The sequence below is a fragment of the Oncorhynchus clarkii genome, chromosome 27 (assembly GCF_045791955.1).
Source record: "Oncorhynchus clarkii lewisi isolate Uvic-CL-2024 chromosome 27, UVic_Ocla_1.0, whole genome shotgun sequence".
Lineage (NCBI taxonomy): Eukaryota > Metazoa > Chordata > Actinopteri > Salmoniformes > Salmonidae > Oncorhynchus > Oncorhynchus clarkii.
In genome coordinates this window covers 38,485,690-38,509,331 of record NC_092173.1, presented here as the reverse complement: position 1 = coordinate 38,509,331, position 23,642 = coordinate 38,485,690, and the positions used below count along the sequence as shown (strand labels likewise).

Genomic DNA, 23,642 nt, shown 5'->3' with positions numbered 1-23,642 from the left:
TACTAGTCCTGTATTAACAGACCTTTACTAGTCCTGTATTACTAGTCCTGTATTATTAGTCCTGTATTGCTAGTCCTGTATTAACAGACCTTTACTAGTCCTGTATTACTAGTCCTGTATTAACAGACCTTTACTAGTCCTGTATTACTAGTCCTGTATTATTAGTCCTGTATTACTAGTCCTGTATTAACAGACCTTTACTAGTCCTGCACTACTAGTCCTGTATTATTAGTCCTGTATTACTAGTCCTGTATTATTAGTCCTGTATTACTAGTCCTGTATTAACAGACCTTTACTAGTCCTGCATTACTAGTCCTGTATTATTAGTCCTGTATTACTAGTCCTGTATTATTAGTCCTGTATTACTAGTCCTGTATTAACAGACCTTTACTAGTCCTGTATTAACAGGCCTTTACTAGTCCTGTATTACTAGTCCTGTATTACTAGTCCTGTATTAGGAGTACTACATTGTTCTGTAATGATATGGTTATTCTGCCTTCAGCTCCCTCTCCATCATCTGCAATGAGGGGGAGGAGAAGAGTTTAGCCTCTGAGATGCAGCCTCATTCCCTAGTCTTGTCTGTCCTCCAGTGTGCCCTTGACTACTTCTGTGATCAGATCTCTCTCTCTCTCCATGCCAAATGATGGCCCTATCTTGGCCAAAAATAACATTGCTCAGATTTGGCCTAGGCTGACTCTGTTCTTGCTACTGTGGTATTTCAATGAGGTATAGTGATGTATCCAGAGGGCTTGTCAAGGTCATTTACAGTCTTATCTTGACTGTTATGGCCATTTACCTCAGAAGATCATTAGAAATTATGTAATTACTATTACTAATACTGTTGTACAGCGTTACTACACTGGTATAACAGGTACTTAATTTAAAGCAGTTTTACCAAATACAATTCAATGCAATTATATACAAAAAGACATCAGACAATTGTAACTGGAACACGTTGATATTTATTTCCATAAAAGAGTGAATATAGCTGGTCTCCAAATCCACCTGCACGCCTCTTCACAAGAGCACACTATTTTAAACTGTTCAACTGTCTTCAAAAGCCTGCACTAAATCAACAACTCATAAGGCATGTTAGTTCATCAGTATTTTAGCCGGGTACTTCTAGCGTGGGGGGGGGGGGGGACTAAAATAGAATTACTAAGATTCTGTGTTTACATACGTATATATATATTTAATCTGCACAAGTTTTTTATTTTTTTTTGCAATAAATATCTATTCTTATATATAACACAGTAGTAAATGTACAGGAATATAATGGCGTTGATTTGGGAGACACCTGAAACGACAGAGCATGTGTGTGTCAGGCTAGTGAAATTAAAGGGGCAGTGCACATATGTCTAATGGCTGTCTACTGATCCATAGAAACCATTTAACTTTTCTTTATGTATATTTACATCTCTCTCTCCCTCTCTCTTACCAAGTGGTTAAAGCTTACAGTATCAAAACACAGTCACATTATTTGTATATATCAATATATATCAAATAGAATATAGAATATAGAATAGGAATCATGTATATTCTCGATAAGAGTATAAAAACACAGCCGACGATGGGGAGAGGAAAGGTTGCGTTTATGGCGTCGTTTTGCCTGGATCTGATTGGCTTTGAGCACATGACCTCATAGCAGGATAGCAGCACACTGGAATCCCATTGGTCGTCGTCATAGTTACATGGAGTCATTGTCGAAGTCGGTAGGCTCAATGACCTCTGGTGTCATAACCCTTCCCATGAACAGGATAGAACCTGGAGGGGAGGAGAGACAGAAACCGTCAGAGAAGACACTAGGGTCAGACACATAGAGGAGGAGAGAAAGAAACCGTCAGAGAAGACACTAGGGTCAGACACATAGAGGAGGAGAGAAAGAAACCGTCAGAGAAGACACTAGGGTCAGACACATAGAGGAGGAGAGAAAGAAACCGTCAGAGAAGACACTAGGGTCAGACACATAGAGGAGGAGAGAAAGAAGGGTCAGAGAAGACACTAGGGTCAGACACATAGAGGAGGAGAGAAAGAAACCGTCAGAGAAGACACTAGGGTCAGACACATAGAGGAGGAGAGAAAGAAACCATCAGAGAAGACACTAGGGTCAGACACATAGAGGAGGAGAGAAAGAAACCGTCAGAGAAGACACTAGGGTCAGACACATAGAGGAGGAGAGAAAGAAACCATCAGAGAAGACACTAGGGTCAGACACATAGAGGAGGAGAGAAAGAAACCGTCAGAGAAGACACTAGGGTCAGACACATAGAGGAGGAGAGAAAGAAACCATCAGAGAAGACACTAGGGTCAGACACATAGATGAGGAGAGAAAGAAGGGTCAGAGAAGACACTAGGGTCAGACACATAGAGGAGGAGAGAAAGAAACCGTCAGAGAAGACACTAGGGTCAGACACATAGAGGAGGAGAGAAAGAAACCATCAGAGAAGACACTAGGGTCAGACACATAGAGGAGGAGAGAAATAAACCATCAGAGAAGACACTAGGGTCAGACACATAGAGGAGGAGAGAAAGAAGGGTCAGAGAAGACACTAGGGTCAGACACATAGAGGAGGAGAGAAAGAAACCGTCAGAGAAGACACTAGGGTCAGACACATAGAGGAGGAGAGAAAGAAACCATCAGAGAAGACACTAGGGTCAGACACATAGAGGAGGAGAGAAAGAAACCATCAGAGAAGACACTAGGGTCAGACACATAGAGGAGGAGAGAAAGAAACCATCAGAGAAGACACTAGGGTCAGACACATAGAGGAGGAGAGAAAGAAACCATCAGAGAAGACACTAGGGTCAGACACATAGAGGAGGAGAGAAAGAAACCGTCAGAGAAGACACTAGGGTCAGACACATAGAGGAGGAGAGAAAGAAACCATCAGAGAAGACACTAGGGTCAGACACATAGAGGAGGAGAGAAAGAAGGGTCAGAGAAGACACTAGGGTCAGACACATAGAGGAGGAGAGAAAGAAACAGTCAGAGAAGACACTAGGGTCAGACACATAGAGGAGGAGAGAAAGAAACCATCAGAGAAGACACTAGGGTCAGACACATAGAGGAGGAGAGAAAGAAACCATCAGAGAAGACACTAGGGTCAGACACATAGAGGAGGAGAGAAAGAAGGGTCAGAGAAGACACTAGGGTCAGACACATAGAGGAGGAGAGAAAGAAACCGTCAGAGAAGACACTAGGGTCAGACACATAGAGGAGGAGAGAAAGAAACCATCAGAGAAGACACTAGGGTCAGACACATAGAGGAGGAGAGAAAGAAACCATCAGAGAAGACACTAGGGTCAGACACATAGAGGAGGAGAGAAAGAAACCATCAGAGAAGACACTAGGGTCAGACACATAGAGGAGGAGAGAAAGAAACCATCAGAGAAGACACTAGGGTCAGACACATAGAGGAGGAGAGAAAGAAACCATCAGAGAAGACACTAGGGTCAGACACATAGAGGAGGAGAGAAAGAAACCATCAGAGAAGACACTAGGGTCAGACACATAGAGGAGGAGAGAAAGAAACCGTCAGAGAAGACACTAGGGTCAGACACATAGAGGAGGAGAGAAAGAAACCATCAGAGAAGACACTAGGGTCAGACACATAGAGGAGGAGAGAAAGAAACCGTCAGAGAAGACACTAGGGTCAGACACATAGAGGAGGAGAGAAAGAAACCATCAGAGAAGACACTAGGGTCAGACACATAGAGGAGGAGAGAAAGAAACCATCAGAGAAGACACTAGGGTCAGACACATAGAGGAGGAGAGAAAGAAACCGTCAGAGAAGACACTAGGGTCAGACACATAGAGGAGGAGAGAAAGAAACCGTCAGAGAAGACACTAGGGTCAGACACATAGAGGAGGAGAGAAAGAAACCATCAGAGAAGACACTAGGGTCAGACACATAGAGGAGGAGAGAAAGAAACCATCAGAGAAGACACTAGGGTCAGACACATAGAGGAGGAGAGAAAGAAACCGTCAGAGAAGACACTAGGGTCAGACACATAGAGGAGAGAGAAAGAAACCGTCAGAGAAGACACTAGGGTCAGACACATAGAGGAGGAGAGAAAGAAACCATCAGAGAAGACACTAGGGTCAGACACATAGAGGAGGAGAGAAAGAAGGGTCAGAGAAGACACTAGGGTCAGACACATAGAGGAAGAGAGAAAGAAACCATCAGAGAAGACACTAGGGTCAGACACATAGAGGAGGAGAGAAAGAAACCATCAGAGAAGACACTAGGGTCAGACACATAGAGGAGGAGAGAAAGAAACCATCAGAGAAGACACTAGGGTCAGACACATAGAGGAGGAGAGAAAGAACCATCAGAGAAGACACTAGGGTCAGACACATAGAGGAGGAGAGAAAGAAACCGTCAGAGAAGACACTAGGGTCAGACACATAGAGGAGGAGAGAAAGAAACCATCAGAGAAGACACTAGGGTCAGACACATAGAGGAGGAGAGAAAGAAACCATCAGAGAAGACACTAGGGTCAGACACATAGAGGAGGAGAGAAAGAAACCATCAGAGAAGACACTAGGGTCAGACACATAGAGGAGGAGAGAAAGAAACCATCAGAGAAGACACTAGGGTCAGACACATAGAGGAGGAGAGAAAGAAACCATCAGAGAAGACACTAGGGTCAGACACATAGAGGAGGAGAGAAAGAAACCATCAGAGAAGACACTAGGGTCAGACACATAGAGGAGGAGAGAAAGAAACCATCAGAGAAGACACTAGGGTCAGACACATAGAGGAGGAGAGAAAGAAACCATCAGAGAAGACACTAGGGTCAGACACATAGAGGAGGAGAGAAAGAAACCGTCAGAGAAGACACTAGGGTCAGACACATAGAGGAGGAGAGAAAGAAACCATCAGAGAAGACACTAGGGTCAGACACATAGAGGAGGAGAGAAAGAAACCGTCAGAGAAGACACTAGGGTCAGACACATAGAGGAGGAGAGAAAGAAACCATCAGAGAAGACACTAGGGTCAGACACATAGAGGAGGAGAGAAAGAAACCGTCAGAGAAGACACTAGGGTCAGACACATAGAGGAGGAGAGAAAGAAACCGTCAGAGAAGACACTAGGGTCAGACACATAGAGGAGGAGAGAAAGAAACCGTCAGAGAAGACACTAGGGTCAGACACATAGAGGAGGAGAGAAAGAAACCGTCAGAGAAGACACTAGGGTCAGACACATAGAGGAGGAGAGAAAGAAACCATCAGAGAAGACACTAGGGTCAGACACATAGAGGAGGAGAGAAAGAAACCGTCAGAGAAGACACTAGGGTCAGACACATAGAGGAGGAGAGAAAGAAACCATCAGAGAAGACACTAGGGTCAGACACATAGAGGAGGAGAGAAAGAAACCATCAGAGAAGACACTAGGGTCAGACACATAGAGGAGGAGAGAAAGAAACCATCAGAGAAGACACTAGGGTCAGACACATAGAGGAGGAGAGAAAGAAACCGTCAGAGAAGACACTAGGGTCAGACACATAGAGGAGGAGAGAAAGAAACCATCAGAGAAGACACTAGGGTCAGACACATAGAGGAGGAGAGAAAGAAACCATCAGAGAAGACACTAGGGTCAGACACATAGAGGAGGAGAGAAAGAAACCATCAGAGAAGACACTAGGGTCAGACACATAGAGGAGGAGAGAAAGAAACCATCAGAGAAGACACTAGGGTCAGACACATAGAGGAGGAGTCAGAGAAGAGAGAAAGGTCAGAGAAGACACTAGGGTCAGACACATAGAGGAGGAGAGAAAGAAACCATCAGAGAAGACACTAGGGTCAGACACATAGAGGAGGAGAGAAAGAAACCATCAGAGAAGACACTAGGGTCAGACACATAGAGGAGGAGAGAAAGAAACCATCAGAGAAGACACTAGGGTCAGACACATAGAGGAGGAGAGAAAGAAACCATCAGAGAAGACACTAGGGTCAGACACATAGAGGAGGAGAGAAAGAAACCATCAGAGAAGACACTAGGGTCAGACACATAGAGGAGGAGAGAAAGAAACCATCAGAGAAGACACTAGGGTCAGACACATAGAGGAGGAGAGAAAGAAACCATCAGAGAAGACACTAGGGTCAGACACATAGAGGAGGAGAGAAAGAAACCATCAGAGAAGACACTAGGGTCAGACACATAGAGGAGGAGAGAAAGAAACCATCAGAGAAGACACTAGGGTCAGACACATAGAGGAGGAGAGAAAGAAACCATCAGAGAAGACACTAGGGTCAGACACATAGAGGAGGAGAGAAAGAAACCATCAGAGAAGACACTAGGGTCAGACACATAGAGGAGGAGAGAAAGAAACCATCAGAGAAGACACTAGGGTCAGACACATAGAGGAGGAGAGAAAGAAACCATCAGAGAAGACACTAGGGTCAGACACATAGAGGAGGAGAGAAAGAAACCGTCAGAGAAGACACTAGGGTCAGACACATAGAGGAGGAGAGAAAGAAACCGTCAGAGAAGACACTAGGGTCAGACACATAGAGGAGGAGAGAAAGAAACCGTCAGAGAAGACACTAGGGTCAGACACATAGAGGAGGAGAGAAAGAAACCATCAGAGAAGACACTAGGGTCAGACACATAGAGGAGGAGAGAAAGAAACCATCAGAGAAGACACTAGGGTCAGACACATAGAGGAGGAGAGAAAGAAACCGTCAGAGAAGACACTAGGGTCAGACACATAGAGGAGGAGAGAAAGAAACCGTCAGAGAAGACACTAGGGTCAGACACATAGAGGAGGAGAGAAAGAAACCATCAGAGAAGACACTAGGGTCAGACACATAGAGGAGGAGAGAAAGAAACCATCAGAGAAGACACTAGGGTCAGACACATAGAGGAGGAGAGAAAGAAACCATCAGAGAAGACACTAGGGTCAGACACATAGAGGAGGAGAGAAAGAAACCATCAGAGAAGACACTAGGGTCAGACACATAGAGGAGGAGAGAAAGAAACCATCAGAGAAGACACTAGGGTCAGACACATAGAGGAGGAGAGAAAGAAACCGTCAGAGAAGACACTAGGGTCAGACACATAGAGGAGGAGAGAAAGAAACCGTCAGAGAAGACACTAGGGTCAGACACATAGAGGAGGAGAGAAAGAAACCATCAGAGAAGACACTAGGGTCAGACACATAGAGGAGGAGAGAAAGAAACCATCAGAGAAGACACTAGGGTCAGACACATAGAGGAGGAGAGAAAGAAACCATCAGAGAAGACACTAGGGTCAGACACATAGAGGAGGAGAGAAAGAAACTGTCAGAGAAGACACTAGGGTCAGGCACATATGTTATATAATCAGACAGAGACAAACAGAGGGACGGACAGACGGACAGTGTAACACACACCTGTCCTGCGGTTTCTGATGATGAAGAAGAAGGGATGATCAGCCATGACCTGAGGGTACAGAACCAGAGTCCTGGTGAGGGCTATCATTCCTACAGGACACAGAGAGGGAGAGAGAGAGAACATTCATGACCTGAGGGTACAGAACCAGAGTCCTGGTGAGGGCTATCATTCCTACAGAACACAGAGAGGGAGAGAGAGAAAACATTCATGACCTGAGGGTACAGAACCAGAGTCCTGGTGAGGGCTATCATTCCTACAGGACACAGAGAGGGAGAGAGAGAGAACATTCAACACACTGGAAGAATCTCAGTTGCATCCTCCTCTCTCCTCGCCTCCTTCTCAAAACCCATTAGATGAGAAAGCCAGAGGTCCTGCCCCTCTGACCTTCTCCTCCAATGGGTTTTGAGAAGGAGGAGAGGATGAGTATGCAACTGAGATTCTCCCAGTGACATTTAAATCTACTGACACCGAACAGTAAGCAGGAGGGGGCACTGTTTGCATACCATCCATATGGAACGCAACACAGTACTGCATTGGGAAGACAACACATTACTGCATTGGGAAGACAACACATTACTGCATTGGGAAGACAACACATTACTGCAGTGGGAATATGACACAGTACTGCAGTGGGAAGACAACGCTGTACTGCATTGAGACAACACAGGATATTGACAAGAACAATAGAAAAGAGACTGGGATAGAAAGAGAGAGATAGAGAGAGAGATAAAGACTGGGGACTAATAGGTAGAGAGAGGGATAAAGAAAGAGAGAGAGAAAGAGATTGATAGAGAGATAAAGAGAGGGTTAGAGAGAGAGAGCGCGCGAGAGAGAAATAGACACTGGGGACTAATAGGTGGAGAGAGGGATAGAGATAGAGAGAGAGAAAGAGATTGATAGAGAGAAAGAGAGAGAGAGAAAGGGTTAGAGAGAGAGAAATAGAGACTGGGGACTAATAGGTGGAGAGAGGGATAGAGAGAGATAGTGAGAGGGATAGAGAGAGAGAGAGAGAGACTGGGGACTAATATGTGGAGAGAGGGATAAAGAAAGAGAGAGAGAGAAAGATTGGTAGAGAGATAAAGAGAGAGAGAGAGTTAGAGAGAGAAATAGAGACGGGACTAATAGGTGGAGAGAGGGATAGAGATAGTGAGAGGGATAGAGAGAGAGACTGGGGACTAATATGTGGAGAGAGGGATAGAGAGAGGGATAGAGAAAGAGAGAGAGAAATAGAGACGGGACTAATCGGTGGAGAGAAAGATAGAGAGAGAGAGAGTGGAATAGAGAGAGAGACTGGGGACTAATATGCAGAGAGAGGGATAAAGAAAGAGAGAGAAATAGAGAGAATGATAGAGACGGGACTAATCGGTGGAGAGAAAGATAGAGACAGAGAGATAGTGAGAGGGATAGAGACAGGACTAATCGGTAGAGAGAAAGATAGAGAGAGAACAGGTGGATACAGAGAAGAAAACATTTAACAGCAAAAGAGAGAGAGAGATGCAGAGAATGAAATAATACTGTCAAAGCGAAGGTCAAACTGAGAAGAAAAAGAGAGACGAAGAGAGAGCAGAAAGACGGTAGATAGTAAGGGTAGACCCTGCAAACAGAATGTCATTTCAGGAATGATGATGATGCAACTATAAGGTCACCTGATCCTGCAGCTCCCTCCGCCCCCTCCTCGGTCACCTCCAGGTAGGCTTTCTGCACCGCCTTTCCAATGAACAGGTCCTTACCGTCTGGACCACACACACACACACACGGTAAAGTATAAACACAAAGAGGAGACTCATTTCACACTCTGACATGTGAAGTGTTTCTACCACTCTGACGGAGACGGTTAAAGATCTCTCCCTGTCTATTTTTAACCTCTGACGGGCGGTGCTGTTCTGTCAATCTGACGGACCCACTCAGATCCCGGTACTTTGGTAGATATTCAGACCGACCCACTCAGATCCCGGTACTTTGGTAGATATTCAGACCGACCCACTCAGATCCCGGTACTTTGGTAGATATTCAGACCGACCCACTCAGATCCCGGTACTTTGGTAGAGATATTCAGACCGACCCACTCAGATCCCGGTACCTTGGTAGAGATATTCAGACCGACCCACTCAGATCCCGGTACTTTGGTAGAGATATTCAGACCGACCCACTCAGCTCAAGGTACCTTGGTAGAGATATTCAGACCGACCCACTCAGCTCAAGGTACCTTGGTAGAGATATTCAGACCGACCCACTCAGATCCCGGTACCTTGGTAGAGATATTCAGACCGACCGATGGTCGTTGCTAAGTGATAGTGTACTGTCTCCTCCATGGTCGTTGCTAAGTGATAGTGTACTGTCTCCTCCATGGTCGTTGCTAAGTGATAGTGTACTGTCTCCTCCATGGTCGTTGCTAAGTGATAGTCTACTGTCTCCTCCATGGTCGTTGCTAAGTGATAGTGTACTGTCTCCTCCATGGTCGTTGCTAAGTGATAGTCTACTGTCTCCTCCATGGTCGTTGCTAAGTGATAGTGTATTTTCTCCTCCATGGTCGTTGCTAAGTGATAGTGTATTTTCTCCTCCATGGTCGTTGCTAAGTGATAGTGTACTTTCTCCTCCATGGTCGTTGCTAAGTGATAGTGTACTTTCTCCTCCATGGTCGTTGCTAAGTGATAGTGTACTTTCTCCTCCATGGTCGTTGCTAAGTGATAGTGTATTTTCTCCTCCATGGTCGTTGCTAAGTGATAGTGTACTTTCTCCTCCATGGTCATTGCTAAGTGATAGTGTACTTTCTCCTCCATGGTCGTTGCTAAGTGATAGTGTACTTTCTCCTCCATGGTCGTTGCTAAGTGATAGTGTATTTTCTCCTCCATGGTCGTTGCTAAGTGATAGTGTACTTTCTCCTCCATGGTCGTTGCTAAGTGATAGTGTATTTTCTCCTCCATGGTCGTTGCTAAGTGATAGTGTATTTTCTCCTCCATGGTCGTTGCTAAGTGATAGTGTACTTTCTCCTCCATGGTCATTGCTAAGTGATAGTGTACTTTCTCCTCCATGGTCGTTGCTAAGTGATAGTGTACTTTCTCCTCCATGGTCGTTGCTAAGTGATAGTGTATTTTCTCCTCCATGGTCGTTGCTAAGTGATAGTGTACTTTCTCCTCCATGGTCGTTGCTAAGTGATAGTGTATTTTCTCCTCCATGGTCGTTGCTAAGTGATAGTGTATTTTCTCCTCCATGGTCGTTGCTAAGTGATAGTGTACTTTCTCCTCCATGGTCGTTGCTAAGTGATAGTGTATTTTCTCCTCCATGGTCGTTGCTAAGTGATAGTGTATTTTCTCCTCCATGGTCGTTGCTAAGTGATAGTGTACTTTCTCCTCCATGGTCGTTGCTAAGTGATAGTGTACTTTCTCCTCCATGGTCGTTGCTAAGTGATAGTGTATTTTCTCCTCCATGGTCGTTGCTAAGTGATAGTGTACTTTCTCCTCCATGGTCATTGCTAAGTGATAGTGTACTTTCTCCTCCATGGTCGTTGCTAAGTGATAGTGTACTTTCTCCTCCATGGTCGTTGCTAAGTGATAGTGTATTTTCTCCTCCATGGTCGTTGCTAAGTGATAGTGTACTTTCTCCTCCATGGTCGTTGCTAAGTGATAGTGTATTTTCTCCTCCATGGTCGTTGCTAAGTGATAGTGTATTTTCTCCTCCATGGTCGTTGCTAAGTGATAGTGTATTTTCTCCTCCATGGTCGTTGCTAAGTGATAGTGTACTTTCTCCTCCATGGTCATTGCTAAGTGATAGTGTACTTTCTCCTCCATGGTTGTTGCTAAGTGATAGTGTACTTTCTCCTCCATGGTCGTTGCTAAGTGATAGTGTATTTTCTCCTCCATGGTCGTTGCTAAGTGATAGTGTACTTTCTCCTCCATGGTCGTTGCTAAGTGATAGTGTATTTTCTCCTCCATGGTCGTTGCTAAGTGATAGTGTATTTTCTCCTCCATGGTCGTTGCTAAGTGATAGTGTACTTTCTCCTCCATGGTCGTTGCTAAGTGATAGTGTATTTTCTCCTCCATGGTCGTTGCTAAGTGATAGTGTATTTTCTCCTCCATGGTCGTTGCTAAGTGATAGTGTATTTTCTCCTCCATGGTCATTGCTAAGTGATAGTGTCGGCTTCGGCGTTGTGCTGTTGATTTTCTGATCATTTTTTAAACCTATGAAGATGTCCAGTGAAAGCAGATATGTGTTGACGTCACAACACAGTAAAGGCCTGGATACACAATATCCCCAATGCTAATCAATAAAAAAGGTCTGTTAAATTTGCAGCTGGTCCTGTCACAGGGAACTCTCCTGTTTTGTTACATCAGCGACATTTAGAGAATAAAGGCACCAACATGGCGTGGTTCTAAAACCTGAAGGCTTTTAATATAGGTCTCTGTGTCAGAGGGATGTCTGCTATTCTCCCTGATTATAACTGGTTAGCTCTCTGTTGATAGGAAGTGATGTCAGAGCTATCTGTTGGATTGGAATAGTTTGTACTGGTTCTCTGTTGATAGGAAGTGATGTCAGAGCTATCTGTTGGTTTGGAATAGTTTGTACTGGTTCTCTGTTGATAGGAAGTGATGTCAGAGCTATCTGTTGGATTGGAATAGTTTGTACTGGTTCTCTGTTGATAGGAAGTGATGTCAGAGCTATCTGTTGGTTTGGAATAGTTTGTACAGGTTCTCTGTTGATAAGAAGTGATGTCAGAGCGCATCCCTAAAAGTACAGGGTTCAAGGTTACAAGGATGACACATGGATCATTCACATGAACATGTAAACACAGAGTATTAGCCTGGAATCTTTCTCCAGGAAGTTGGTCAGTTTCTCTGATGCTGTTTGATGTTACCTCATATTGTATAATTACATTAGAATTATGAAACCTACCGCTGCTTGTTCCTCAGACTTTTCCCCACAACCACTTCAATTAAATACCAATAATAACATCTCATCTGTCATGGGAGAGGTGTGTTTGTTTGTATGTGTGTGCGTGTGTGTGTGTGTCTGTGTCTGTCAGTGTGTGTGTGTGTGTCTGTGTGTGTGTCTGTCAGTGTGTGTGTGTGTGTGTCTGTGTGTGTGTGTGTGTGTCATGGGCAAGGCTTTTACTCGCCATCTCACCTGTCATGGCAGAGAGGTCAGCGTCTTTACTGAAGATGTTCTTGATGCCCAGATCCTGCAGAGCCTCCTTCAGGTCTACCTTCTGCTCAACCTTAAACCTGACAACACACACACACACACACACACACACACACACACACACACACACACACACACACACACACACACAACGGAACAAGTGTGTGTGAGCCAGTGTGTGTCTCACATCCAACCTGACAACAGATAAACAGAGATGTGCGTGTGTGTGTTTTGTCCTCTACCTGGGCAGGTAGACCTCCACCTTCTGCCTCTTGACGTTGTTGGCCCACTCCTCCAAGAGAGGGGCTCTGATGATTGGCTCCAGGACTGCCAGGGGGACTTCCTGTCTGGGTAACACCACCAGCATGCTCATGTCCTCTCCTTCATAGGGCATCTCCAACACCTGGTACACACCACCTGCCTCAGATGAACCATCACTGAACTCACCTGACACACACACAGACACAGACAGACACACACACAGACAGATACAGACAGATACACATAAACATGTAGGAAATTTCAGAGACATATTTATTTTCTGTTTAAAATAAGGACAATATCAGAGGTTGTGGTTGTGATAAAGAGAAGAGAGACTAGATACGAATAGCACATTTTATTTTTTGTGCAAAAGGGTTTGTATGTGTGTGTGTGTTTGTGAGAGTGTGTGAGTGTGAGTGAGTGTGTGAGTATGTGAGTGTGAGTGAGTGTGTCTGAGTGTGTGTGAGAGTCAGTGAGTACTAGCTCAGCTCTTTCAGTAAAACTCTGAAATTAGGCCGTCTGGTTGGAGGGAGTAGCAGCATGACATGGGGTCGGTCTTCAGAGTTTAAAGTTTGAGAGTGTGTGTGTGAGTGTGTGTGAGTGTGTGAGAGAGTGTGTGTGATAGAGTGTGTCTGTGTTTATGTAAGTGTGTGTGTGTGTGTGTTTGTGAGAGTGTGTGTGTGTGAGAGAGTGTGTGTGTGAGAGTGTGTGTGTGTGAGAGTGTGTCTGTGTTTATGTAAGTGTGTGTGTGTTAATGAGAGTGTGTGTGTGTTTGTGAGAGTGTGTGTGAGAGTGTGTGTGTGTGAGAGAGTGTGTCTGTGTTTATGTAAGTGTGTGTGTGTGTTTGTGAGAGTGTGTGTGTGTTAATGAGAGTGTATGAGTGTGTTTGTTTGTGTGATAGATTTATATACAGGTGTCTTCTGGCAGACCTGTTTCTATTCCTACTGGTACATGAGAGTTCACACACACACACCATAGTAGAAGTCTCCCTGCTGGTACATCATGTGTGTCTGGGCCTCGCTCCCGTCGTCTTTGCTGAAGGAGAAAGTTCTGGTGTTTTCCGGTCTGAACTGGTTCTTCCAGCTGCCCCGGAAGTACACAGCGTTGACCAGGGTCAGCTGGGTCACACTGCTGAAGTCATCAGCTGACAACAGGTCACGGATCTTACCTGGAGACACACACACACACACACACACACACACACACACACACACACACACACACACACACACACACACACACACACACACACACACACACACACACACACACACACACACACACACACACACACACACACCCGGGGTAACTTATATACAATGACTTTGGAAAGTGTTCAGACCCCTTTTTCCACGTTACAGCCTTATTCTAAAATTGATTACATTGTTTTTCCCCCTCGATCTACACACAATACCCCATAATGACATCACAATACCCCATAATGACATCACAATACCCCATAATGACATCACAATACCCCATAATGACACCACAATACTCCATAATGACATCACTATACCCAATAATGACATCACAATACCCCATAATGACATCACAATACCCCATAATGACATCACAATACCCCATAATGACATCACAATACCCTATAATGACAAAGCAAAACAGGTATTTAGAAATTTGTGCTAATTTACTGAAAATAAAAAACAGAAATATCACATTTACATAAGTATTCAGACCCTTTACTCAATACTCTGTTGAAGCATATTTGGCAGCGATTACAGCCTCGAGTCTTCTTGGGTATGATGCTACAAGCTTGGCACGCCTGTATTTGGGGAGTTTCTCCCATTATTCTCTGCAGATCCTCTCAAGCTCTGTCAGGTTGGATGGGGAGTGTTGCTGCACAGCTATTTTCAGGTCTCTCCAGAGATGTTCGATCAGGTTCAAGTCCGGGCTCTGGCTGGGCCACTCAAGGACATTCAGAGACTTGTCCCGAAGCCACTCCTGTGTTGTTCTGGCTGTGTGCTTAGAATCGTTGTCCTGTTGGAAGGTGAACCTTCACCCCAGTCTGAGATCATGAGCGGTCTTGAACAGGTTTTCCTCAAGGATCTCTCAGTACTTTGCTCCGTTAATTTTTTACTTGATCCTGACTGGTCTCCCAGTCCCTGCCGCTGAAAAACATCCCCACAGCATGATGCTGCCACCACCAAGCTTCACCGTAGGGATGGTGCAAGGTTTCCTCCAGGCATGACACTAGGCATTCAGGCCAAAGAGTTCATTCTTGGATTCATCAGACCAGGGAATATTGTTTCTCATGGTCTGAGAGTCTTTAGGTGTCTTTTGGCAAACTCCAAGCGGGCGATCATGAGCCTTTTACACAATTGATTTTGATTCCACACAAACCACACGCATTGATTCCACACAAACCACACGCATTGATTACACACAAACCACACGCATTGATTCCAAACAAACCACACGCATTGATTACACACAAACCACACGCATTGATTACACACAAACCACACGCATTGATTCCAAACAAACCACACGCATTGATTACACACAAACCACACGCATTGATTACACACAAACCACACGCATTGATTACATACAAACCACACGCATTGATTACACACACAGACTCACTCTCAGTGTGGTTCTCCACCCAGCCATTGATCTGCTCTGCCACGGCGGCTGATTCGCTGAAGTCCACCGTCTCCACCTCCGCCCGGAAGTACTTCCTCATCAGCCGCAGGAACTCCGGGTTAAAGGTCACTCCACTCTGCAGGAAGAGGGAGTTGGCCAATCGGATGATGTAGTGGGCGTCGTCTTCAGACAGAGCCCCTGTCAGGTTCTGGAGCAGAGAGAACTCCTCATCTGGGAGACGGACAGAGACACACAACCTTGTAGGTAGGTGGCTGTGTGTGTGTGTGTTCTGAGGTGTGTAAACCTGTAGGTAGGTAGGTAGGTAGGTAGGTAGGTGTGTCTGTGTGTCTGTGTGTGTGTGTGTGTGTGTGTGTGTGTGTGTGTGTGTGTGTGTGTGTGTATTAGAGGTCGACCGATTAATCGGAATGGCCGATTAATTAGGGCTGAGTTCAAGTTTTCATAACAATCGGAAATCGGTATTTTTGGGCGCCGATTTGACGTTTTTTTTTGTTTTTACACCTTTATTTAATCTTTATTTAACTTGGCAAGTCAGTAAAGAACACATTCTTATTTTCAATTAAGGCCTAGGAATGGTGGGTTAACTGCCTCGTTCAGGGGCAGAACGACAGCTCGGGGGATCCAATCTTGCAACCATACAGTTAACTAGTTCAATAAAGACCTGCCTCTTGTTGCGCTCCACAAGGAGACTGCCTGTTACGCAAATACAGTAAGCCAAATCAATCAATCATAATCACTAGTTAACTGCACATGGTTGATGATATTACTAGATATTATCTAGCGTGTCCTGCGTTGCATATAATCTGACTGAGCATACAAGTATCGAAGTATCTGACTGAGCGGTGGTAGGCAGAAGCAGGCGTGTAAACATGAATTCAAACAGCATATTCAGGCGTTTTGCCAGCGGCTCTTCGTTGTGTGTCAAGCATTGCGCTGTTTATGACTTCAAGCCTATCAACTCCAGAGGTAAGGTTGGTGTAACTGAGCTAGTTAGCGCGCGCTAATAGCGTTTCAAACGTTACTCGCTCTGAGCCTTGGAGTGGTTGTTCCCCTTGCTCTGTATGGGTAAAGCTGCTTCGAGGGTGGCTGTTGTCGTTGTGTTCCTGGTTCGAGCCCAGGTAGGAGCGAGGAGAGGGACGGAAGCTATACTGTTACACTGGCAATACTATAGTGCCTATAAGAGAATCTAATAGTCAAAGGTATATGAAATACAAATGGTATAGAGAGAAATAGTCCTATAATTCCTATAATAACTACAACCTAAAACTTCTTAACTGGGAATATTGAAGTCTCATGTTAAAAGGAACCACCAGCTTTCATATGTTCTCATGTTCTGAGCAAGGAACTTAAACGTTAGCTTTCTTACATGGCACATATTGCAATTTTACTTTCTTCTCAAACACTTTGTTTTTTCATTATTTAAACCAAATTGAACACATTTCATTATTTATTTGAGACAAAATGTATTTTTATTGTTGTATTATCTTAAGTTAAAATAAGTCTTCATTCAGTATTGTTGTAATTGTCATTATTACAAATAAATAAAATAAAAAAATTGGCCGATTAATCGGTATCTGCTTTTTTGGTCCTCCAATCATTGGTATCGGTGTTGAAAAATCATAAATCGGTCGACCTCTAGTGTGTATACCTGTAGGTAGGTGGATGTGTGTGTGTTCTGCAGTGTGTATACCTGTAGGTAGGTGGCTGTGTGTGTTTTCTGCAGTGTGTATACCTGTAGGTAGGTGGCTGAAGCCAACAGCCTGGCGTATCTGTGTGAGGGAGGCCCCGCGGGCCCCCAGCTCCACCATGCCCAGGGCCACAGCCACACTCAGGGGGGAGAAGATGATGTTGTCGTCCCCCCCCCGCGCCTGCAGCTGGTGGTACAGTCTGACGGAGAACTCTGCCGTGGTGTCCTCCGGAATGTCAGCCGCACGGCAACCATGGCCCGGCAACAGGAGGAGGGGCAGGAGGCTGAGAATCAACATGGGAAAGCTGAGAGCTAGCGAGAGAGAAAGAAAGAGAGAAAGAGAAAGAAAGAGAGAGAGAGAGAGAGAGAGAGACAGAGACAGAGAGAGAGAAAGAAAAGAGAGAGAAATAAAAGAGAGAGAGAGAGAGAGAGAGAGAGAGAGACAGAGACAGAGAGAGAGAAAGAAAAGAGAGAGAAATAAAAGAGAGAGAGAGAGAGAGAGAGAGAGAGAGAGAGAGAGAGAGAGGGGGAGAGAGAGAGAGAGAGAGAGAGAGAGAGAGAGAGAGAGAGAAAGAAAAGAGAGAGAGAGAGAGAGAGTGGGGGAGAGAGAGAGACAGAGAGAGAGAGAGAGAGAGAGAGAGAGAGAGAGAGAGAGAGAGAGAGAGAGTGGGGGGGTTAGCGGGAGGAGAGAATGACAGAGACGGAACATGTTTCAATCCGGCATGCCGATAAAGCATATTAGTGTCTGAATATAGATAGAGGAAAACACACAGGGATAAAACAGGGAGAGAGATGGAATGGGAGGGAAAAAAGAGTAGACAGACTGCTAAACAGCCAGTTATCCTACTGTATGGCTGTAATTACATTTATACTGATAAACAGCCAGTTATCCTACTGTATGGCTGTAACTACATTTATACTGATAAACAGCCAGTTATCCTACTGTACGACTATAACTACATTTATACTGATAAACAGCCAGTTATCCTACTGTACGACTGTAACTACATTTATACTGATAAACAGCCAGTTATCCTACTGTACGACTGTAACTACATTTATACTGATAAACAGCCAGTTATCCTACTGTACGACTGTAACTACATTCATACTGATAAACAGCCAGTTATCCTACTGTACGACTGTAACTACATTCATACTGATAAACAGCCAGTTATCCTACTGTACGACTGTAACTACATTTATACTGATAAACAGCCAGTTATCATACTGTACGACTGTAACTACATTTATACTGATAAACAGCCAGTTATCCTACTGTATGGCTGTAACTACATTTATACTGATAAACAGCCAGTTATCCTACTGTACGACTGTAATTACATTTATACTGATAAACAGCCAGTTATCCTACTGTATGGCTGTAACTACATTTATACTGATAAACAGCCAGTTATCCTACTGTACGGCTGTAACTACATTTATACTGATAAACAGCCAGTTATCCTACTGTACGGCTGTAACTACATTTATACTGATAAACAGCCAGTTATCCTACTGTACGGCTGTAACTACATTTATACTGATAAACAGCCAGTTATCCTACTGTACGACTGTAACTACATTTATACTGATAAACAGCCAGTTATCCTACTGTATGGCTGTAACTACATTTATACTGATAAACAGCCAGTTATCCTACTGTACGACAATAAGAGGACAATAGGATTGTGATACCCATTTCTAATTAGGGAGTTGTTCAACAATGGAAGTGTTAATGTGAATTTACCTGTAAAAAAGCAGAGAACCATTCACACAGCCCCAATACATGTATTTTGTTTATAGGGTATAAATGCAGTAATATTGACTAGGTCCTTTGGTTGGTTTTCAATTTCCCATGTTTTTTTTTACCCCTACCCCTTTCAGATATCCGCAAATGCAGGTACAGTATAAAAAGCAGGCATGGTAAAGGCATGGTAAAATAGTGGGATTTTGGTCTGCCCTCTTTTCACTTGGACAAAAGGAACACCTACGTGAGAATGCTTTTCGGTAACTACTGCTCAGCGTTCAACACCATAGTGCCCTCTAAGCTCATTACTAAGCTAAGGACCCTGGGACTAAACACCTCCCTCTACAACTGGATCAACTGGATCCTTTCTGACAGTGAGGTTAGGCAACAACACAGCTGCCACGCTGATCCTCATCACAGGGGCCCCTCAGGGTTGCATTCTCAGTCCCCTCCTGTATTCCCTGTTCACCCACGACTGCGTGGCCAGGCACAACTCCAACACCATCATTAAGTTTGCTGACAACACGACGGTGGTAGGCCTGATCATTGACGACGATGAGACAGCCTATAGGGAGGAGGTCAGAGACCTGGCAGTGTGGTGCCAGGAAAACAACAACTCCCTCAACGTGAGCAAGACCAAGCAGCTGATTGTGGACTACTGGAAAAGGATGGCTGAGTCTGCCCCCATTCACATCGACGGTGCTGTAGTGGAGCAGGTTGAGAGCTTCAAGTTCCTTGGTGTCCACATCCCCAACAAATTATCATGGTTCAAACACACCAAGACTGTCTTGAAGAGGGCACAACAACACTGCTTCCCCCTCAAGAGGCTGAAAAGATTTGGCATGGGTCCCCAGATCCTGTCTTAGGCGTCTCACAGTACAGACATTTCAATTTATTGCCCTGGCCACATCTGCAGTCCTCATGCCTCCTTGCAGCATGCCTAAGGCACATTCACACAGATGAGCAGGGACCCTGGCCACATCTGCAGTCCTCATGCCTCCTTGCAGCATGCCTAAGACACGTTCACACAGATGAACAGGGACCCTGGGCATCTTTCTTTTGGTGTTTTTCAGTCAGTAAAAATGCCTCTTTAATGTCCTAAGTTTTCATAACTGTGACCTTAATTGCCTACCGTCTAAACTGTTAGTGTCCTAACGACAGTTCCACCGGTGCATGTTCATCAGTTGTTTATGGTTCATTGAACAAGCATGAGAAACAGTGTTTAAACCTTTTACAATGAAGATCTGTGAAGTTATTTGGATCTACTATTACTTTTATTATTACATGTTTTACTTTATATTATTTATAAAAAAGAAATTCTGTCTGCATTTTTGGGATGGACCCGTGAGTATTTCACTGTTAGTCCACACCTGTTGTTGGTAGACCATGTGACACATAAAATGTGATGTGATGTTGATATGAGAAAAGAGGAGAGGAGGAGAGGGGGAGAGGAGGAGAGGGGGATAGGGGGAGAGGAGGAGGGGGGAGAGGAGGAGAGGGGGAGAGGAGGAGGGGGAGAGGATGAGAGGGGGAAGAGGAGGAGAGGGGGATAGGGGGAGAGGAGGAGAGGGGGATAGGGGGAGAGGAGGAGAGGGGGAGAGGAGGGAGAGGAGGAGAGGGGGAGAGGAGGAGGGGGAGAGGATGAGAGGGGGAAGAGGAGGAGAGGGGGAGAGGAGGAGAGGGGGAGAGGGGGAGAGGGGGAGAGGGGGAGATGAGGAGAGGGGGAGAGGGGGAGAGGAGGAGAGGGGGAGAGGAGGAGAGGGGGAGAGGGGGAGAGGAGGAGAGGGGGAGATGAGGAGAGGAGGAGAGGGATGAAACTGTCCTCCTCCAGTGGGTTGTAACTACATTTGTGCTGTCGACTGTAGACAGAAGAAACTCTGTTTGGTGCCAATTTACTAAATGAGCTCATGCATATTTCATCTCCTGCTACATCAGATTTTTCTTCAAAATCTGCTTGCCTCAGTGCCATGAGAATGCCTGTGTGTGTGTGTGTGACTATGGACACTGCCTAACCCAACATAGAATATGTGGCATTTATTTTCTTTGCTCCATATCCCTCTCCCTCACTCCCTTCCGTCCTTTCCTCCAGTCCACTCTCCTCTCCCTGTCTACTTTCCTTTCCTCCAGTCCACACTCTCCTCTCCCTTCCTACCTACCTTCCTTTCCTCCAGTCCACACTCTCCACCTCCCTCACTCACTCACTCACTCACTCACTCACTCACTCACTCACTCCCTCTCTACCTACCTTCCTCCCTCTCTACCTACCTTCCTCCCTCTCTACCTACCTACCTACCTCCCTCTCTACCTCCCTCTCTACCTACCTCTCTACCTACCTACCTCCCTCTCTACCTACCTACCTCCCTCTCTACCTACCTACCTCCCTCCCTCTCTACCTACCTACCTCCCTCCCTCGCTACCTACCTCCCTCTCTCTCTACCTACCTACCTGCCTCTCTACCTACCTCCCTCCCTCTCTACCTACCTCCCTCCCTCTCTACCTACCTCCCTCTCTACCTACCTACCTCCCTCTCTACCTACCTACCTCCCTACCTACCTCCCTCTCTACCTACCTCTCTACCTACCTACCTCCCTCTCTACCTCCCCCCCTCTCTACCTACCTCCCTCTCTACCTACCTACCTCCCTCTCTACCTCCCTCCCTCTCTACCTACCTACCTCATGTTACACACAGTTCTTAAGGGGACTGGTGTGTTCTGGCTGCTCCTGCTGAACACACACGCAGTTCATGCTGTTTCATCCCTCTGCCTTTTACCGTTGCCTGGCAACGCTGTTTTCTGCACAAACAAAGAAAACAGGAGCATGCCACTGCGTTTTTTGCGTGATAGAGGGAATGAGAGAGAGGGACACATACAGAGGGGATGTCCCTCCCTGGTTCTCTGTTGTGTATTGCTGAGCTGCTGAATAGGTTCAGGTACCCTGCATGTTGTTTGTGTGTTTGGTGCTCCGTGTGTGTGTGCGTGTTACTATCAGATAGATGAGAGTCCCATGCTCCCACACTGGGCTAGAAGCTCCTGTGGGTGCTGGTGACTGGAGTGACATTGTACTTGAGACAACAATGATAGGACTGGATCAATACCGCAGCTCTGTCCTGGTACCCGCTACCCCACCCCAACCCACTCCCCCAACCCCCCTCTCCCTGACTGGCAGACAGGAGCCTACCCACTGGGCACAAACGTTAATTCAAAGTGTATTCCATGTTGGTTCAATGTAATTTGATTGAAATGACATGGAAACAATGTTGATTCAACCAGTGTGTGCCCAGTGAGTAGCCTAGCCTGCCACACAACATGTTAATTCTATCCCCTACAAAACACACAACTATCATATCCATGCAGACTTCCCAAGTTCCGCTCTAGGAACTTACTTAAAACATGGAATGTGTTAATCATTCTAGAATCCTCTCCGGTGGAATGTGTTAATCATTCTAGAATCCTCTCCAGTGGAATGTGTTAATCATTCTAGAATCCTCTCCGGTGGAATGTGTTAATCATTCTAGAATCCTCTCCAGTGGAATGTGTTAATCATTCTAGAATCCTCTCCAGTGGAATGTGTTAATCATTCTAGAATCCTCTCCAGTGGAATGTGTTAATCATTCTAGAATCCTCTCCAGTGGAATGTGTTAATCATTCTAGAATCCTCTCCGGTGAAATGTGAGACACAGGGCTGTGACGGCAATTAAATAACTGTGTAACTGACAGTATTGGATGAAGGCCATCATGAAAATGAATAACCGGCAAAACTGTTTAAATAGGCCTACATACATTTTTAGGATTTATTTTTATTATCCTTCTTTTTTTTCTAATGTCGATCAACTTGACCTAATAGCAGGGGTGTTTACTAATGATGATAAGCAATTGTTTTGCTAAGTAGTATGTCAATTCAAACTTTCTCCATCTCCTCCTCTTTCCAACTGTCCTTTGATGCTGGAACTTGGCGCTAGATGCTGGAGCATCTAGATGCTGGAGCAGCTTGGCGCTAGATGCTGGAGCAGCTAGGTGCTAGATGCTGGAGCAGCTAGATGCTAGATGCTGGAGCATCTTGATTCTAGATGCTGGAGCAGCTAGGTGCTAGATGCTGGAGCAGCTAGATGATGGAGCAGCCAGGCACTAGATGCTGGAGCAGCTTGGTGCTAGATGATGGAGCAGCTTGGTGCTAGATGATGGAGCAGCTAGATGCTGGAGCAGCTGCCGCTAGATGATGGAGCAGCTTGGTGCTAGATGCTGGAGCAGCTAGGCGCTAGACACTGGAGCAGCTAGGCGCTAGATGATGGAGCAGCTTAGCGCTAGATGCTGGAGCAGCTAGATGCTGGAGCAGCTTGGTGCTAAATGATGGAGCAGCTAGGCTCTAGATGATGTAGCAGCTAGGCGCTATAGATGATGGAGAAGCTAGGCGCTAGATGCTGGAGCAGCTAGATGCTTGAGCAGCTAGGCGCTAGATGATGGAGCAGCTAGGCGCTAGACACTGGAGCAGGTTGGCGCTAGATAATGGAGCAGCTTGGCGCTAGATGATGGAGCAGCTAGGCGCTAGATGATGGAGCAGCTAGGCGCTAGACACTGGAGCAGCTTGGCGCTAGATGATGGAGCAGCTTGGCGCCATATGATGGAGCAGCTAGGCGCTAAACACTGGAGCAGCTAGGCGCTAAACACTGGAGCAGCTTGGTGCAAGATGATGGAGGAGCTTGGCGCTAGATGATGGAGCAGCTTGGCGCTAGACACTGGAGCAGCTAGGCGCTAGACACTGGAGCAGCTTGGCGCTAGATGATGGAGCAGCTTGGCGCCAGATGA

The 23,642-nt window shown here is 45.5% G+C and overlaps 1 protein-coding gene across 1 annotated transcript in view; it reads right to left on the bottom strand.

Moving 5' to 3' along the window:
• Positions 1 to 942: 942 nt before the first annotated feature.
• The window catches only part of LOC139385827 (neuroserpin-like), a 59,146-nt gene continuing 36,446 nt past the window's right edge, over positions 943 to 23,642 (bottom strand). The window contains exons 2-9 of the mRNA XM_071131076.1: positions 17,136 to 17,402; positions 15,386 to 15,616; positions 13,752 to 13,946; positions 12,760 to 12,964; positions 12,500 to 12,597; positions 9,025 to 9,111; positions 7,378 to 7,467; positions 943 to 1,764 (exon numbers count right to left, since the gene is read on the bottom strand). Coding sequence (XP_070987177.1) covers positions 1,688 to 1,764; positions 7,378 to 7,467; positions 9,025 to 9,111; positions 12,500 to 12,597; positions 12,760 to 12,964; positions 13,752 to 13,946; positions 15,386 to 15,616; positions 17,136 to 17,388 — 1,236 coding nt within the window. The 5' untranslated portion in view covers positions 17,389 to 17,402 and the 3' untranslated portion in view covers positions 943 to 1,687. The remainder of the gene's footprint in view (positions 1,765 to 7,377; positions 7,468 to 9,024; positions 9,112 to 12,499; positions 12,598 to 12,759; positions 12,965 to 13,751; positions 13,947 to 15,385; positions 15,617 to 17,135; positions 17,403 to 23,642) is intronic.